The sequence below is a fragment of the Thermobia domestica genome, chromosome 3 (assembly GCF_964235325.1).
Source record: "Thermobia domestica chromosome 3, izTheDome1.hap1.1, whole genome shotgun sequence".
Classification (NCBI taxonomy): Eukaryota; Metazoa; Arthropoda; class Insecta; order Zygentoma; family Lepismatidae; genus Thermobia; species Thermobia domestica.
The window spans coordinates 127,449,441-127,468,421 of NC_137456.1; the positions used below are offsets into that span (position 1 = coordinate 127,449,441).

Here is an 18,981-nt window from a genome sequence, read left to right on the forward strand (position 1 = left end):
AGATATTGTCATCCTGAGAAAAAGTCTCAATGGGCATAATCACAAATCACTAATCGTTTGGTCACTACAGGGCTATTTTCTTGAAACAGCCGAGTATAACGGTGTTCTGGATTTCGGTAAGGTTGAGTAAAACTAAGATATGTTGAAGATCTTCACATCATGAGAAAAAGTCTTAATGAACATAACCATTGAATTATGACCGTTTGGCCACTACAGGTCCAGATTTTTTTAAACAGCCGGGTATAACGATATTTTTGATTTCGGTGTAAATGAATGAAACTGAGATATGTTGTAGATGTCGTGATCCTGAGAAAAATTGTCTAGGGCTTTCCAGGGTTTTCCTGTGTCCCGCGAACATCTGAATGTTGTCTATGCTTAAATGATGTTGGCTGCTACTCTCCTCATCCCTTTTCCGGGTTGTAGGATACTACTTTTCAGGGTTTCATACAATTCTACCAAAATTCCAGAGTATCCTTAGTCCTTACCTTTTGCTGTTTTAAAAAATGTGGCCCCGTAGTTGCCAAATGGTCACTGATTGGTGGTCGTGTCCATTGAGACTTTTTCTCAGGATCACAATATCTACAACATATCACAGTTTCAAGCAATTACACCGAAATCCAGAATACCGTTATCTCCTGCTCGTTTAAAAAATGTGACCCTATACTGGCCAAACGGTAAGTGATTGGTGGTTGTGCCACTTGAGACATTTTCTCAGGATCACAATAAATACAACATATCACGGTTTCCACCGAAATCCAAAATATCGTTACCTTCATTTTTTTTTTTAATGTCCCTGAAGTATCCAAACGGTCATTGATTGGTGGCTGCGCCTGTTAAGACTTTTTCTTCAGGATTACAATATCAAGAACATATCACGGTTTCAAGCAATTCCACCGAAATCCAGAATACTATTACTTTCAATTCTATTTAAAAAGTGATCCCATAGGGGCCAAACGGTCAGTGATGGATGGTTGTGCAAATTGAGACTTTCTCTCACGATCACAATATTTACAACATATCACGGTTTCAAGCAATTCCATGGAAATCCAAAATAACGTTACCTTCTGCTGTTTTCAAAAATGTGGCCCTGTAGTGGCCGTACGGTCAGTGATTGGTGGTTGTGCCTATTGAGACTCTTTCTCAGGATCACAAAATCTACAACATAGCACAGTTTCAGTCATTTTCATCGAAATCCAGAATATCACTCTCTTCGGCTGCTTTCAAAAAAGTGGCCTCGTATTGGCCAAACGATCAGTGATTGGTGGTTATGTCCATTAAGACTTTTACTCAGAATCACAATATCTACAACATATCACGGTTTTAGTCATTTTTACCGAAATCCAGAATGTTGTTATCTTCGGCTGTTTTCAAAAAAAGTGGTCCTGTAGTGGCCAAACAATCAGTGATTTGTGGCTGTGCCCATTGAGACTTTTTTCTCAGGAACACCATATTTATAACATATCATGGTTTCAAGTAATTCCACCGAACTCCAATTTTCGTAAGGATTTGTGGGGTCCTTTGTCATTTCGAAGGGGCATTGTCCCTGCAACCCTTTTCTCGCAAAAACTGCAAAACCCGTATTTCTTACTTTGAAGTCATCTTTGCAACGGCAGAGTTTCGTTTCTTTACTGTGGTTCTTTTAATCAATGGGACCTTTTTCTTGAAAAGGGGCCCTTTCCCCCCTTAAACTATTTTCCGAAAGAAACAAAACAATACGTGTCGATTTATTTTCGGTCTAGTATATAGAACACTTTCACTTTTTGGACTTAGACGGGTTTTTGCCCCAAAGTCTTCTTTTTCATTCGTTATTATAATCACATTTTTTTCTTTAACCTTGACCCTGGGTGCATAATTAGGAACGTTAAACTAAACTTGTGGAACTAAACTTGTGAAAAAAAGCACTAATATAAGATGTTGCCAACATACAGTATTCACGGGTACCTAACACAGTTTTCACTTTATCGAGTATTGCACGTGTCTCAAGAAATTATTGCCCTTAACCTTTGTGGTGACAAATCTACTATTATCAATGCATTTGAAAATATTTATGAGTTGCCTAGAACTTTGTACTTAGTGTTCTGATATCAGCTACAACAAAACATTTTGTTCCGGAAAGAACACGTGTGCGTAGTTTTGTTAGTTTTTTTTTTTTTTTTAAGCTATTATTCACGACGTTCGCTTTGATCTAAACAAAGAATAAAATGCATAATAGCAGTTGATTAGGAGCTACCATTTTTAACGTGACGATTTTTTTAATGGATCATTTTCTACAAAATGTTACTTGTAGAAATATCAAATTGCATTTTAAATATACATTTTCATGCATTAGAAACGTATTCAGATGTATTTAAACTGAAAATTATCAGGAAAAGTTTAATAATTAGATATTTTTCTGACGATTTCCTTATTTCCAATAACTTTGTAATATAAGTGTTAGTGTAAAATGGAAGTAGATAAAACCTGACCATAATAGGAAAGAATGTATCAAACGAAGATCTGAAGAACGAATATGCCCCATGTGTATACCTATATTGTTGTTATTTCTTGAAACTTACGTCTGCTTTCAGTACCAGTAGGTTACATGAGATATGAGCCCAGTGGCGAAAACCCTTCCCTTGAGCAAGATATGCGAACTTAAACATTTACTATATTAAAATATGTATACAAACACCTGAAATTATATGAGCTTGGAAGCTTGAACTTCCCTTGACAAACTTCTGCGCACACCACTGCGTCGACCTATAGTATGATGGAATCGGAACCACCGTGATGCGTTCAGATTTCAATGTTCTCCCACTGGGAATCGAAAAGCGTATCCCCTGCATCAAAGGCACACATGCTAGGCACTAACTCGATTCTACTAAACTCTTATGCAGTAGCCTAACTCATGACTTATTCTGACGAAAATAGTTGCTTTTTTATTGTCTTAGCAATGATTCTTGTACAACGTAAAGAGAGAGAGACCTAGATATATACAGATGGTGATCAGAAAAATGGAAACACCTGTAGTTGGCAACACGTCAGATGTATGGGTTGGCAGTGGTGTCGTGGCGCCCGCAGCGCCGGACCGCTGGTGGTGGTGTGTTAGGTCGGTCTCCATACTACGTCAGGCACAGTGGAACAGCAGTGTCCAGTGGCTGCAGCAGACGGAGGTAGTGTAAAATGGAAGACCTCTCAGATTTTCAAAGAGGGCAAATTGTTGGTGCGCGGTTATGTGGAGTAAGTGTGATGGCAGTGGCTACTGTGTTAGGTGTGTCGCGTGGGACAGTGTCGAAGGTGATGACGGCCTACACAACACACGGGAAAACCACATCGGGGAAGCGGAACAGTGGGCAGAAGAAAATCATGAGTGACAGGTCACGCCGGATATTAAAGCGCATTGCCACGCAGAACCGTCGTGCCACTGCGGAGCAAGTAACGGTGGAACTCAATCAGCACCTCCCCCACTCTGTTTCGACAATCACAGTCCGCCGCGAATTACATGACATGAACTTACGGGGTCGTGTTGCACGGGCCAAACCGCTCATCAGGGACCATAACGCTTTCGCACGCCGCAAATGGTGCCGCGACCATGCAACTTGGACCGTTGAGGACTGGAAACGTGTGATATGGTCGGATAAGTCATCCTTCACCCTGTTCCCAACCACGGGCCGTCTTTATGTGTGGAGAACGCCCAAACAAGCTTCTGATCTGCAGTGTCTCTGCCCAACTGTGAAACATGGCGGCGGCTCGGTGATGCTTCCAGGATGATAATGCACCAATTCACACAGCTGGCGTTGTTGCAGCGTGGTTTGAGGAACACCGGGATGAAGTTCAACACCTTCCCTGGCCCGCCCAATCCCCAGATCTCAACATAATTGAACATCTGTGGTCCGTCTTGGAAACACGACTCCGGCGACGATTTCCACCTCCATCCTCTCTCACAGAACTGGCCGATGCCCTACACGAGGAATGATGTAGAATTCCACTTGCTACCATTCACGACCTCTATGCCTCCATCCCACGTCGCATCAAGGCTGTTCTGAAGGCGAAAGGTGGCCCGACACCATATTAATCTGGTAAGTTCAATTTCGTTCAGGTGTTTCCATTTTTCTGATCACCATCTGTATATGAAGTCGGAACTGAGCAGTAGTGAAATTACAGAAGAAGGGTTAATTAACTACATATATACACAAACGTTTGGTTTAACCTTATCTAAACGAACGGCATTTTTTCTGAATTTTCTACTTTGATCTCATCCAGAAACGTCTGCAGGATTTTTCCGGGGGAAGGGGGAGACCGACACACGAGCGAAACATCGAATATGTACACCTTGACCATACAATACTTCATGTAAAACAATTATTTGCGCACATTGCGTAAATTTATTAACTACAGTACACATATTAAATACTATAGTGTTTGAGTAATGAAATCTTTAGCCCTTTTAAATTCCGACTTTTATAAAGGTAAATTATAGACTTTCAGTCAAACGGCCACAGCATCATCCCTATTTATCGCAGGATCATGGTTCATACCTCACTTTTTCACAATAGAACAACCTTTCAAATGGTACCATTCACATTTTCCTACCATGTCCCTGAGATGGTAAATTTTCAGAGAAATCGGGATTTTTCTCTGAAAATATTTTTTTCAAATTTTGAGCCCCTCTGGACACCCTGTGTTAACGAAGAGACCTGAAAATCAACTGAAAAATACTAACGTGTGTACTAAATATGTGTATGTACAAACTTTCAAGCTTCTATTTTGCATAGTAAGGACGCGAAAAATATCAATAATCCCCAAAATGACCCAGATTACCGCAAAAGACTGTGATCTCAGGTAAAAAAAAATCCTGAGACATCCCTATTTATCCTAGGATCATGGTTCACCCATCATTCTCTTCAGAATAGAACTGCCTTTCAAACGGTACTATTCACATGTCTCCATCGTGTATCTGAGGCGGGAAAATCGCGAAGAAAGGGTTTTTTGGGTTAAAATATCCCTTTTTAAAACTTTTTGCCCCTCTGGACCCCCTGTGTTAACGCAGAGATCTAAAAAAAAAAAAAAAACCTGATAAATACTACTCGTTGGACTGAGTGTTTGTGCAAAATTTCAATCTTCTAGGTGCAAATGTAAACCTGCCATAAAGTAATAAAAATAGACCTAACCATTTTTTTTAAGGATCTCAGGTAAAAATTTCCTAAAAACATCCTATTTACCTTAGGATCATGGTTCGTCCATCATTCTCTTCAAAAAGAGGTAGGAAGATCGCGAAGAAAGGGAGTTTTGGTTAAAATATCCCTTAAAAAAACTTTTTGTCCCTCTGGACCCCCTGTGTTAACGTAGTGACCTAAAAAAATCTGATAAATAGTACTCGGTGGTTTGTGCAAAATTTCAATCTTCTATGTGGTGAAATTTCCTGAGACATCTCTATTTATCCTAGGATCATGGTTCGTACATCATTCTTTTCAGAATAGAAATGCCTTTCAAACTGTACCATTCACATGTCTTTATAATGTATCTTAAGGCGTGAAAATAGCGAAAAAAGTTTTTTTTTTTCTTTTTTGCCTCTCTGGATCCACCTGTATTAACGTAGAGATCTGAAAAAATCTGATAAATACTACTCAGTGGACTGAATGTTTGTGCAAGATTTCAATGCAGTAGATGCAAAAGTAAGCTCGCCAAAAATAATAAAAATAGGCCTAACAAAAAAATTTAAAGTTATGACACCATCAGCTCCTATGTCTCGACGCAGAAAGGCGTGAAATCATACGTTAAAAAAAAATAACGTGTTCTACAATGCCTCTAGACAAAGTAAGAAGCTTTATTGGTTCTTTTTTAATCGAATAATGAAGACACTACTTTAGTACCTAAAAATAGGTACTAGAACTCCAAAGGAAAATGAAATGAAATGAAATCTTTAAGTTTAACGTCCCACGCTTATGCCGGTGAGGCTAAAGGACACGGTGATAATGAGAAGTGAGTGAAATGGTGGAGTGAAGAAAGTGGGAGGAAACGGGAGAATCCCGAGAAAACCCACGAGCACGATGTTTGTCCACCACAAAGTCCACACGGCGCGAGCTGGGATCGAACCAAGGACCCCAAGCACCGGAGGTGAACGCTCTACCTTTGAGCCACCGCGCCCCCTAGAACTCCAAAGGATTAGCATATGTATTTAGAAGATACAAATCCCTTTCGAAAATCCAGAGGGGCAGTTTTCCCCTTCTGCCTGCGACCCGCTGCGAGCGCCCGTGACCTCATTCATACTTTTGGTTCAAAACCTTTCAATACCGACAAAGTATTCTCTTTAACTATCTCTGTGCTATCATCGATAGTACTATCTATGATCTATCTCTAGACTATTCAACGGGAACTCATGCAGTTCGGATCCCACGTTAAGCTATAGATCCACGTCTCAGATAGCCTCGCTGCTGAAAGGGACGGTAAAACTGAAAATCAAATATTATGCTATTCAAATCATCGTTTTTCCTACTCCTCGTTTGCCTTCCTTCCATCTTTCCCTCTATGGCGGTATGAAGAAGACAATTTCTTCGCAAGATGTATCCAACCTAGTTTACCTTCCTATGAAGGATTTTGGCTAAAAGCGTCCTCTTTTCTTCTACTCGTTTTAAAACATCCTCGTTTGTTAGTCTTTCCGGTCATTTTACCTTCTCCATATTCTTCCAACACCACAATTCGAAGCTCTCTAAATATTTCTTCTCTAACTTCCGTAATGTCCAAGTTTCTGAATTGTAAAGTCCAATGCTCCGTATATAGCACTTGATCAATTTCTTTCTTAATACAGTAAAACCTATCTTTAATGGAATCGAACAGGACTTCCAAAAATTTCTGTTAAAGATGGGTTTCCGGTTGATGAAGGTAGCTATACAAATAATAATAAAAAACTTAATAATAATAATAATAATAATAATAATAATAATAATAATAATAATAATAATAATAATAATAATAATAATAATAATAAAGTATATGCATATAATGAACATGCTGAGATAAAGTAAGATGCTGTACATATCTTAATCAATTTACAGTATTTATTTCTATTACGAACTAAATTATTTCACGCAAAACACAGAATAAACAGAAAAAAAAGTACTGTACACACATTAACTTAATTTCTCCAATAGTCAAGGTGGGTTTTCTGTCCGCTCAACTTTACACCAAGATTTTAGCCTGAGAGATCACAGCAAGTATATCAGTGTCATTTCGACGTAAGGTAAATGTTGCACTTCCTTTAAACTTTTGACAGAATCTTGATAAGTCATTATCCTACACTTTTCTTCCAATTCAATGCCTTATTTCTCTTCTTTCTCCACCTCCTCTTCTCCTTTCAGGCTTTCCATATAATTCTCACTTAAAGCATGTATATCCGTCGTGTCTCCTTCGGTTTGCACATCACTGTCTGTTCTACTAAAATATATATCTAATCTCTCATAGGAGATCTAAAAACGCTATAAATACTGCATTCCGAAACTTGAAGTTTTCCGTTAAGAGGCTTATTTTGATTTCCGTTTTCCGCATAATGCAGTATCCGTTTAATGAAGGGATATTAACACGATTTTCGCTAGTAACTTCATGGGACCGTGAAATATTTTCGTTTAATGCAAGTTTCCGTTTAATAAAGGGTCCCGGTCTGCTAAAGACAATTTTACTGTAAATGTAAAGCCTGCTAGTTAAGAGTGATATTTTCTTGTTGAATGCCTCTTTGGCTACGGTAATTCTTGACCTTATCTCTTCAATGCAGTAAGCGTCTCTCGTTAAATTACTTACCAAATATTTGAAATGATCAACTTCTTGGAATTCTCTTTGTTCTATTCTTACCCGTTTCGACGAGATATTCACACTACTTTCGATCTTTCGACATTGATTTTCATTCCATATTGTTTCCCAGCGTCAACTGTTTTTTCCATCATCTCCTGTAGTCCTTCTTTGGCTCTAGCTATAATAACCGTATCATCTGCATACGTGATCTTGTTAATGATCTGCCCTCCAATCTTGAAATCTTGAATTCCCATTCATGCTTCCTTCAGTAAACATTCATTATGTAAATGTTAAATAATTAGGGTAGCATACTACTATATCCTTTCTAACTCCTCTTCCAATCTCCACATTGTTGATTTCTCCTCAATTTAAGCGTAAATTTACTCGTTCCTAGGTACAAGTTGCGAATGAGTCGTCGGTCTCTCCAGTTGATTCCGATTTCTTTAAATATTTGCAGAAGTTTGGTCCAATTTACCCGGTTGAAAGCTGTTTGTCAGTCGATGAAACACAAACATAACTCTTCTTTTACGTGAAGAACTCGTTTTGATATAATTCTAATCAATCCAGTAGTAGACCCTATCTCTGGTGCTTTTTCCTTTCTGAAATCCAAATTGATCTTCCTCCAACATCTAATTTATCATACTATCCAGCCGTCCGTTCAATATGCGCGCAATAATCTTTCCAGTGCTGGGCTAATGGGTCCTGTGTTGAAAGGGAATTTTATTTATCTTCTAAACAAACGCAAATGAGGCAAATGAGGCTCTTTGCATTCATTCGTATTAAAAATAATTTCATATTTTAAATTGTTAGGTAAAAAAAATGATAGAATTTTTAAAGCACAGACAATATATTTCATAATAATCATACTTGGCCCATGAAGTTCGGACCAAATATGATTATTATAAAATATTTCATTAATGCATGGTAACACTAACTCTGGTACAAGTAGTTACTGAATAGAATACTATTTTAAAGGGAAGAGTGAGGAACAGAAGACAGTATGGAGAAAGAAAGTTAATGGCATAGAAAGTTATTTTAAATGAAACTTTCCAAACACTAAAATTTTAATTATAACGAAGAATTGTTAAATACAATTCTTTTATATGAAAACAACCCTTGCAGTGTCTTAGAGCTGAATTATTCCTGTACGACATATAGGAAATGAAAATGAAAATGAAACAATTGCACTTCGTTACGTAATAGGTTTCTTTGTTCACATACTCACTTTGTGTATAAAACACCATTGTACTTAATAGTTAGAAATACAGTTGTGTTAACAAGAATTAACTTGGCTATAATAGTAATACATATTGCTTTTGTATGCAAAAGATATAGTGTGGAAGGAAGTCTCATAGAATGTGTAATGTAATTTTTTTTTTTATTTCAGTGATAATTTCAGATGATTTCTCAATGAAAAAGCATACATATACATAGAAAGAATGAATGCTATGGCATTTGCATAAATGCGACTCATGCGCATAGTTTTGCTGATAATAAATCATTGTTTATTTACGGCGGAAATTTCGTAACACATTCGCATGAAGTGAGAGCACTACACATTAACGTAATAATAATAATAATAATAATAATAATAATAATAATAATAATAATAATAATAATAATAATAATAATAATAATAATAATAATAATAATAATAATAAATAAATAAATAAATAAATAAATAAATTTTACATAATGAATATTGGTCATTTCATTACTCAGAAGGGAGATTGTAGAATATTCATTTTAATTTTAATTCGCCCTAGGTTAAATAATCGAGTTTACAACCGCATTGATCATGGTGGAAAGTGCGGTATGGTACCTTTAGGTTTTGTTACCCGGTGATGCATATAAGGCGTCAGAATGTAAGGTTTGACACATCACGTATATTCTTATATCTGGGATAGTAAGTGTTGAATTATGAATGTTATGGTTTCTTTCGGTCATACAAGATTCAAACCATGTATAAATTTGACAGTTTGAACTCAACTGTAATGCAGAAAATTAAGAATTTAAAAATCTTTCTAACAACTTTTGTTACTAGTTAGTATAAAATGATTGTATGTTTCACATCAAGTGTGAGTATTCAAAAGGGTCTATTTAGACCATATATTCTGAAAGAAATTCGTAACTAATATTCCACGAATTGACATACTTGTGCAACTTGATCGTGTATAAACTGGCGGGAACCAATATAAGAATAGTCTATCCTGTACTGGAATGTAATGGAGGCAGTGGCGTAGGGAAGGGGGGCAGAGGGGCCGCCCCTCCAGAGGGGTCTGACAATGTACTGTGGTACTTTGATGTTTGTAATTTTTTATATTTTTTATGTTTATTTTTTTTTGTTTGTAATTTTTCTATATGTACCCATAACAGCATTTGCCCCCCCCCCCCAAACACACATCCTGGCTACGCTACTGAATGGAGGGTATACGGCGTATACCCACCTAATATTTTTATAGTACAGCGTATATTCACTTTAAATTAGGGATGTAATAGAAAGTATAGTGGTGGATATATGCTATTGTTTAAGGGGGAAAAAGTGTTTGCCTACCGAGAATTCTAACAACATATCACTGCTGTATACGTTTTCCAATTTGAATAAAATTCACACTGCAGAATATATGTCTGTAGAGGATAAGCTGCTAGTGATTTAAAACTCGCCGAATGACAAGTGAAGTCGTCAGTCGCGTGTGGATCACAGTCTGTATTTGCAATGCTGCAATGCCATAAAATGACACCAGCGAACTGCTTTTGTGCAATTAATTGACTTCGAGCGTGGTCCTGTGGTTTGGCTGCAAATGTCGGGTGAGTGATCCGCAGAATGGCCGCTCGCGTGAATTGTCACTGACCCATCTTTAGCGTTCACGATGGAAGGTAGACGGATTCATACATGAAACGTATAGGGATGTAAAATACCTGGGTATTTATTTCAGCGGGTAAATACCCTGGGTAAATACCCGGGTATTTACCCAAAATGGGTATTTTAGTGGGTATTTTATGTTTCAATTACCAATAAATAAATTTTATCGTTGTCAATGAAAAATATAATGGTCATTTGTATCACCTGCAAAAGGAGCACTAAATAACCACTAAATTAACCACTTTTTCTATTAATTAAAGAATGAATTTGATATTTATTAAGTAACACAGTACTGATTTCCTAGCTATTTCCCATTATTTTTCTTTCTACTCGCACTAAATTTCCTACTATTATCCTTAGCGGAAAATAATTGTCCATTCTACCCTGTAAATTCTTACCTTAGTGTGTCCCTTAGGCGTCCAATCAGTTGCACGGTATAGAATTTGATAGTGAACAAACCAACACGAAAATATACAATTTATGATAGAACATGACGATGACCAAAGAAAGTGAAGTCAGTTGTCACCAAACTAATCATACACTATTATTAAGTATTCTGTCTGCCAGCAGCTCCTGGTATTAATAACACGAAATTTAAGTTATTCCTTAGGTTCTCGTTTGATGAAATTGCTTTCTTCATTTCTCTCGATCTGGCACATCTTTTATTTCCAATACCTTCTCCAGTTTTTCAAATCACCGCTGAGCACATTAACTAAACTATTTAAGTAACAGTGGGATCTCTATAACTAAAATGAACAACCACTTTTCCTTTAGGTTTACCAAATTCATTAATTGCAGAAAATGAATTATTAATAATTACTTTCCTATTATAAGGATCTAAAGTTTACATTACCTTAAAAATGTGAATAGTACTGATGAAAAACAACTTCTTTAATAATTTAAAAAAAACTGAACTGATATTGCAAATACAGCTGGTTACTTTTTTCGCGCAAAATAATGTTATTTTTGGTATTTTATCTATTAGGCAGTGAGATGTACTGAATTGTCAATTATGCAAAAAAAAAAAAAAAAAAAGTTTTTTATATTTTACTCCTGATTTACTGAATTAACAAATTAAATCTGATTGAGAAACTATCTACTGTAACATCTAAGTTGTGGATATAGTTATAAGTACAGAAACTCGACTTTAGTAAGTAATAACCTAGAAAATATTCAGAAACTAAAGAAATTACACATTTACTAATTTGCCATTCTGTAGAAGTAATTATATAATTACGAAAGTTGCAGAATAATCAAAGTAACTGAATTTAATAAATTGTTCGATCAAATTATTTACTAAATATGCCGTTGAAAAAAAATGATCCATAAAATAAGAAATAACACTTCGTAAAACACTAATTCGTAAGTAACTAATTCCTGATTTTTAGAAGTGTTCACTAAATGGAGTTTAACACAATCGATAATGCTTTGTGAAAGTATTTATTGGAATAGCATATTTAAAATACTAATGGATAAAAAAAAAACGTTAAGTTGTATAGTAACTAAGTGAAGGTAATATTTATACCTTAAATTATTCAATATAGAACAACAGTTAACCCCTATCATATTTGGTGCATTGTAAATAACACGATCACAAGTTTTACTGTTCTACTCAGTATCAACCGTAAGTTCAGATTCGGAATCACCACACATTTCTTCAGTATCAACATCAGTATCAATCGTTTCTTTACTTTCTTCTATGTCACTCATATCCTTTTCCAATGCCTCTGGTATTTTGTTCTGTTCCATGCCAACAGCTGGTGACTTCTTCCTTCTAGACCATGGTTCTGAGAGTGTCATCTGTGAAACTTCAGGTAATTTCTTATTTAAAAGCTTCCAGTTGTATGAAAGATATTTTAGTTTCCCTGGTCTCTCCGATGATAAACAATTTATTGTTTTACTATGGTCCAAGTAAATGTAGAGAAAGTTCTTTCTGTGGCAGCAGATGTAACCGGAGCACTAAGGATTGTAATGGCAACATCAACTAATTTAGTGATGCCTCGAAACCCTCTCCACCAAAGTAGTGAGCTCATTTGTTCCAGTCCGTCCCACAAAAGCTTCCTTGTACATATTCCTTCCTTGTCCCTGTAGTCAGTCAAATGTGCTCTCAGTAAAACAGAATTCAATCCCATTTGTTTTCAAACTTCACAAATGAAATTTATTCATCAAGCAATTATTCAGCTGTCAATTTGCAGCCCTGAAAAGTGGAATTGAGGAGATATGCAGCCAGATGAATTGGACCCAAGCCGAATTCACTTCATTCTTTAAATTTTTCAATTATTGACTGTTCTGTTTTTGAAAGGATTGACGATGGTAACTGTTCTGTCCGAGTTTGATGAATTCTCTGGAATTTTGAATACACAATGTCTATATGAGGCTTATTTTACTCGAAGCTAGTAATCAAACCCACTATAGGTTTCAAAATGGCTGCAAGTTTTTCAATACAAACCCAGAATACATTATCAAGAGGTATTTTCTTGATTTCTAAAGGTAATGGCAATTCCTCAATCACAGCGAGCGTCTGAAGCCTAGTTTTATTGACAAGAAACTTTGGAGGCAGTGTAAATGGCTTCCCCATCTTGTTTTTCCAAGCGACTTTAACGAAATTGTAACCCTTCTTTCCTTTGAGATTTGTGTAAATAGTGCTTGGAAGTGATGTCTATGTTTGTATTAACAACATCAGTTGCACTTCCCAGTAATGTCTTTACTGGGACATCCGAGGATATCATCCGATGGACATCCGAGGATGTCAGAACAAAGCAAATGGAGATAAGCAAGACAACTCAAAGATACTATATTAGAATACTTCTGTTTTATTAATATAAAAGCTGCTCTCACGCGTTGTCTCCTATGATTACTAAATTTTTTTTAGGGTTATATTGTTTACAGAACATTCATGATCTCTTCAGACAAGTAATGTGCATCTTTCGACAACGTGAAATAAACAAAAACAGGTTCAGACTTTGAAATGACGAAATAACTGATAGATTCATTTCTCAAGTTACTCCACCCATCACACTGTAAATCTAGATTTGGAGAATTCCTCTAACTTCATTTTAATTTTCCCTTGCATTTCATTGTATTGAGCATCCAAGTAACTCGTAACCAGGCGATACGAAGGACGAATTTTCTTTAAAAAATTCAATCCACAAAGGGTGACCAACAAGTGACAGGGGACACCCACTAACGAGATCGCGTTGACAAGGCTTTCGTTCAACACTTCCTGTAATATACTTCTCGTAAGACTTCATTAACGTTCCATACGTCGTTATTTGTTTTAAGAAACGTCTATATTAAGATTCTATCAAAAATCCTAAATAGTAACGTTGAACCTAAGAAGACATAAAAGTTAAGGAAAACCTGTACATTTGATGGAAATTGATGTAATGTTTTTTTATTTCAGCATATTTTCATATAATAAATGCGACTACATCAAATATATCGAACTCATTTTCTCCTTTCATGATAAAACTACTCTAAAATGTCCTTTTAAGTTCGAAACTAGTAGACATAGGGCACACTTTTTTCATGATTAACTTGAAGTCCACAATGTTCTTGGAAAGATTTTGATAATTTTGGTTGTCTTTATTCAACTAGTTATAGCCTCTGATATGTCATGCTTTAGATACATAATCCAGCTTTCTTTTATCTTTTATTTATGTGTCGGGTGTCTGAGTTGTTTTCTGTGGAACATTTCTGAGAACTTTAAAATTTCAAAATTGCACGTTTCAGGAAAAACTGTTGGATTGAAGTACTCTCAAAACATCTGCTCTCAAATGAAAATACACAATAACTTGAAAGGGTTCTTGAAAATTGATGGCCTATTGCAGACTTTACATTTAAAATTGGGGCTGTCTCCCAAAGATTCAACAAAGAGGGTTTATGTACGATTTCTATGTTTGGACAACCTAAGGCTTGAAGTCATACTAAGATTTTTTTTTAAGTCTTGGTGTAAAACTAATCCAAGTTTAAAAGCCGTTCACACCTTGGTGAAGAAAGGACATAGACGCATAAGTATACTAAAATAGCCCCAGATAAATCTTGAGAGGCAAGTGGGTGGTAATGTAGGTACCCCGAGGAGAGATTAATCCCTCAAGTTTCAACTCTGATTCTGATTCTCAATCTGATTTGTTCGTGAGCGAAGACGTAAAATCGGAAATGTGATGTGAATTATTTCTCAAAATTGGCTTGATCGACGTTAATCAAACTTTGATGTACGTATAGGTGTACACGAGGACTTCGTCTGAAAAATGTAACAACTCACCCCCAGCATCTCTCTCTTTCAAAACATTCGATTCAATATTGTGATCTCTTTACCTATGAAGTTCTTCGAGAAAAATTATTTTTAAAAAGTAGGTTTTAGATATCGCTTTAACCTAGAATAACCTATGATGTCCAAAAGTGTACCACTGATGCGCCATGGTTAAAATTGCCTTCAAACTCGCACCGCACCTGAATGGGGTCAATTGGTTATTATTTTGCATATTTATAGTGAATGAATGAAACATCACGCTCGAGAGACCCCAAAATACAGAAAAACGTCACCGGTACGGTTAACAATTCTTAAAACTTCATAATAATTGAACTTTGGTAAAATACCCATTTTTTGGGTAGGTAAATACAAAAGGGGTAAATACCCGGGTACATACCCATTTTTTTATTTACCTACCCACTGGGTATTTACCCGACCCACATCTCTAGAAACGTACCCTGTAATACATCCATGATACCGGATGAAACGATTGCTCTGACAGGACTGCGAATATCAGTGAACTCAGAGTCACTGTGGTCCCATTATGAGCGTACGAACACTAAACGACCGATTGTTGAAGGCAGATCTAGGTTCCCACGTTCCCTTCGCACTGTTACATTTTTGACAACTGATTGAGATCTATACAGCTATGGCAAGATCTATACAGCGAGAGCGAAACATCATACCTATATGACCAATTGCTTACGTGGCAGATCGATGTGGTTACACGTGCTAATTAGAGGAGTACTTCAATTTTTGAACACCCTGTATAACATGCTCGTTATGTTTCACGGGTGTGATATTACCACTATCACCTGTCATTGCCTTCTTCTTGTAAACCAGAGGGCACGGTGGCTCAGTGGTCGAGGAGTTACCTCTGATGCGAGGGGTCCCAAGTTTGATCCCTGACGAAGTAAGTTTGTGGTGGACAGCATTGTGTCCGTGGTTTTCTCGAAGTCCTCCCACATTCCCATTCCACTAATTCTTTCATAATCATTCACTTGACTTAATCATCTGTCTCCCTTAGCCTAAAGGGCATAAACGTGGGACTCACACTGAAAGATTTCATTTTTTTTCTAATAAACCAATTTTGAGTCAGATCTGTGAATTGCTATTGCATGTACTTAAATGCGTTTCCAGCAGTGTAGTTAGAAGTCATACGATATTAGTTCTTTAATGTGCTTTGTCCTTTGTTCCTTTAATGTATAAATAGCTCATAGGATCCCACTTTCTTTCTGTATTCGACACGAATTCGTCGTTAAATTCGTCACGAAACCTTGAATAAGGGGGAAAAATTTAAAAAAAAAAAAAGTAGAAATACATTGATAGGTTCTACTAAAATGTTTCCAATGGAAACATAGTTCACCTTAATATTAACACAATTTAAAGTTTGTTGTCTAAAGTAGTGATGGCATCGGGTTGTTTCTGGCCCGCAAATAAAAATGTGTAGTTTGTTTCTTCTGTTTCCAATCGGAAAAGTGTAACTGGCCATCATAATATATATGAAATGAAACTTGACTTTTAATTATGAAAATATTTTTCTTAATTTTTCAGCCACCTCCAAGCCCAATTTGCAAGGTTAGCTCGTTGATACTGAGCAGATTTTTATAAAAATGTAAATTTCACGCGGTTACTTTCAGCTGTTTTTAGCTCAGGCCCTAATTGACTTAAACATGAAACAAGAAGGAGAATATGTTGATCCTTTGATCAGAGGATAGATCAAAGATATAGAGGATAGAATATAAATATATGTTTTTAAATTGTCATTGTTGTATGTATGTTTGTGTTTATTTATCTGTATATTTTTACTTTGCCTGACCCATAGCCCCCGCCAAGTGAACTTTGTGGTGGACAAACACCGTGTGCGTGGGTTTTCTCGGGGCTCTTCCGTTTCCTCCCACTTTCTTCATTCCACCATTTCATTCATTACTCATCTTCACCGTCTCCTTTAGCCTAACCGGCATAACCGTGGGACGTAAAACTCAAAGATTTCATTTCTTTTTTCTTTTTTTCTTTTTCTTTTTTCTTTTTCTTTCTTTTTTCTTTCTTTTTTTTTTGCCTGACCCATGTATGATTCTCATTTTGTCCTGCTCGCAGCACATTATAAATTAAACATCACTGGTTTTAAGAGAAATAGTTATAAGTATAGAAAGTTCTGTTGATTATATTAAAATACGTACAGCCTGTACATTATTTTTCCCTTCGTATGTGCTTAACTGAAATTTTATTCTTGATGTCCATATTTTTCGATATCTCAGCTTTTCTTCTTTCTTTCCTTTATCTTAGAACTATATATTAAACGATCAAAATGCTGTCAGGTTTCTTTATTTGGTTTCATTTTTTTTTTAATCCGAAGTTTTATGTGAAGTTTAAAGTATCTGATCTTGTGTCTTCTTCTTTTCCTTCACTTAGATGAGCTATGTCCTCTTAAATGATCAGAAGTTGATAATAAAGTTGACACATACGTCTTCTCTTTTTCCAGCTGGACAGTGATTCAAACAAAACCTTCCTCGGATGGGTGGTGGCAGCTAACCCGCTCGGACAGATGATTTTCTCTCCGCTTGTCGGTTGGTGGGGAAACAGACTGACCAGCATCAGAACTCCTTGTTTAGTATGCGTTTCAATGTTTATGCTTGGGAGTGGATGGTATTCCGTATTGGAAGCCTTTACTCACTATCGACGATATTGGATGGTTGCAGCGAGATTTATTGTTGGTGTCAGTTCAGGTTAGTTCATTAAACTAAGCAATAAATTCTGTTTCTTTACAATATAAGACAGTGGAAACTGAAATAACCGATGGAGGTCGCGGTGGCTCAATGATAGTGTACTCACCTGTAGTACATAGGGTGTCTGGTTAGATTCCAGTTCTGGCCAAGTAGATAAACACCGTGAGTTTGGGTTTTCTCGAGGTTCTCCCATTTCCTCTCACTTTCTCATTCTACCATTATCATCCATTTCATTATCACTATCTCCCTTAGCTTCGGTGCATAGTCGTGGGAAGGTAAACGACATACCGGGTGTATCAAATGTCTGGGATCATAGGCCAACTCCGTTATATGTAAATATACGACAAAATGGAAAAAGAACAAACTTTTGGGAATATATATGTATATATACTGCGCTCCCAGACTCCGCATTTGCTCGGCCTACGGCCTCGGATCTCTCATATTCCTAACATATCTCTCATCTTAAGCAATTTCGAGATATAGCTATCTTATAGCAGTTGCAACTACACCCTTTCTCTTCCTGCTTTTTTCTTTAATTCTAAGAGAAACATTAAAAAAACGCTTCTTTCATTAACACGTCTGTACTCTTAAGGGGTTTCGAAATATGATCATGTTATTTCAATAATTGCAACCCCTACCTTTTCTTCCCTTCTAAGGAAAGAAAAACATACACGTCTTTAATTATTTTACGTGAAAAATTCAAATATCGAATTTCATGTCTTTGACCTTAAGAGATTTCGAGATATGGACCTTTTTATAATAACTGTATTCCCCACCTTTTTTTCCTTGTCACCTCATTTTTTCCCTTCTAGGTACGATATCAGAAAACGCTGAAATGCATGTAAATGAGAAGTCCATATACCAAATTTCAAGTCTCTAATCTGCAGAAATTCCGAGATATGGACATTTTAAGATAATAATTGCCACCCTCTCTCCCCTTTCCTTGTCAAATTTTCAAAAAATCTTCCTTAGTGGGACTTTGCATCACAAATCCTATGCCCTGTCCAAATTTTAAATTTCTAGCTTAAGCGAATTGGCCTGGCCGTTATGGGAATGGGTGTTTTGATAAGTAAAAAGAAAAAGGCTAATTTTAAATCTCAAAAAAGTTTTTACTTATTTTCTTTACTAAAAATACTACTTTTTTACAATTGCATTAATTATTTCTAAATTATTATTTTCTGATTAAAAATGTATTTTTCTGATGAAAGTATTTTCCAAGGAACACTTTATTACTCTTGTTTTTTTTTTTTTTCGTAAAAGCCCGCACAAGACAGCTTTGCAAGCAAACAACTTAAACAAATAGAGCGAAATTTCCAGGCTTAATCCCGAACACAAGTTTGAATCCCGAACGTATAGTAAGCCTAGAAAGAAATGGC

General features: G+C 36.3%; 1 protein-coding gene across 5 annotated transcripts in view; it reads left to right on the forward strand.

Annotated features, from left to right (window-relative positions):
- Cln7 (CLN7/MFS domain-containing 8) overlaps positions 1–18,981 on the forward strand; it is a 169,078-nt gene that overhangs the window by 115,541 nt on the left and 34,556 nt on the right. For all 5 annotated transcript variants that reach the window (XM_081751662.1, XM_081751661.1, XM_081751659.1 and 2 more), the window contains exon 3: positions 17,362–17,605. In XM_081751662.1, coding sequence (XP_081607788.1) covers positions 17,362–17,605 — 244 coding nt within the window. The remainder of the gene's footprint in view (positions 1–17,361; positions 17,606–18,981) is intronic.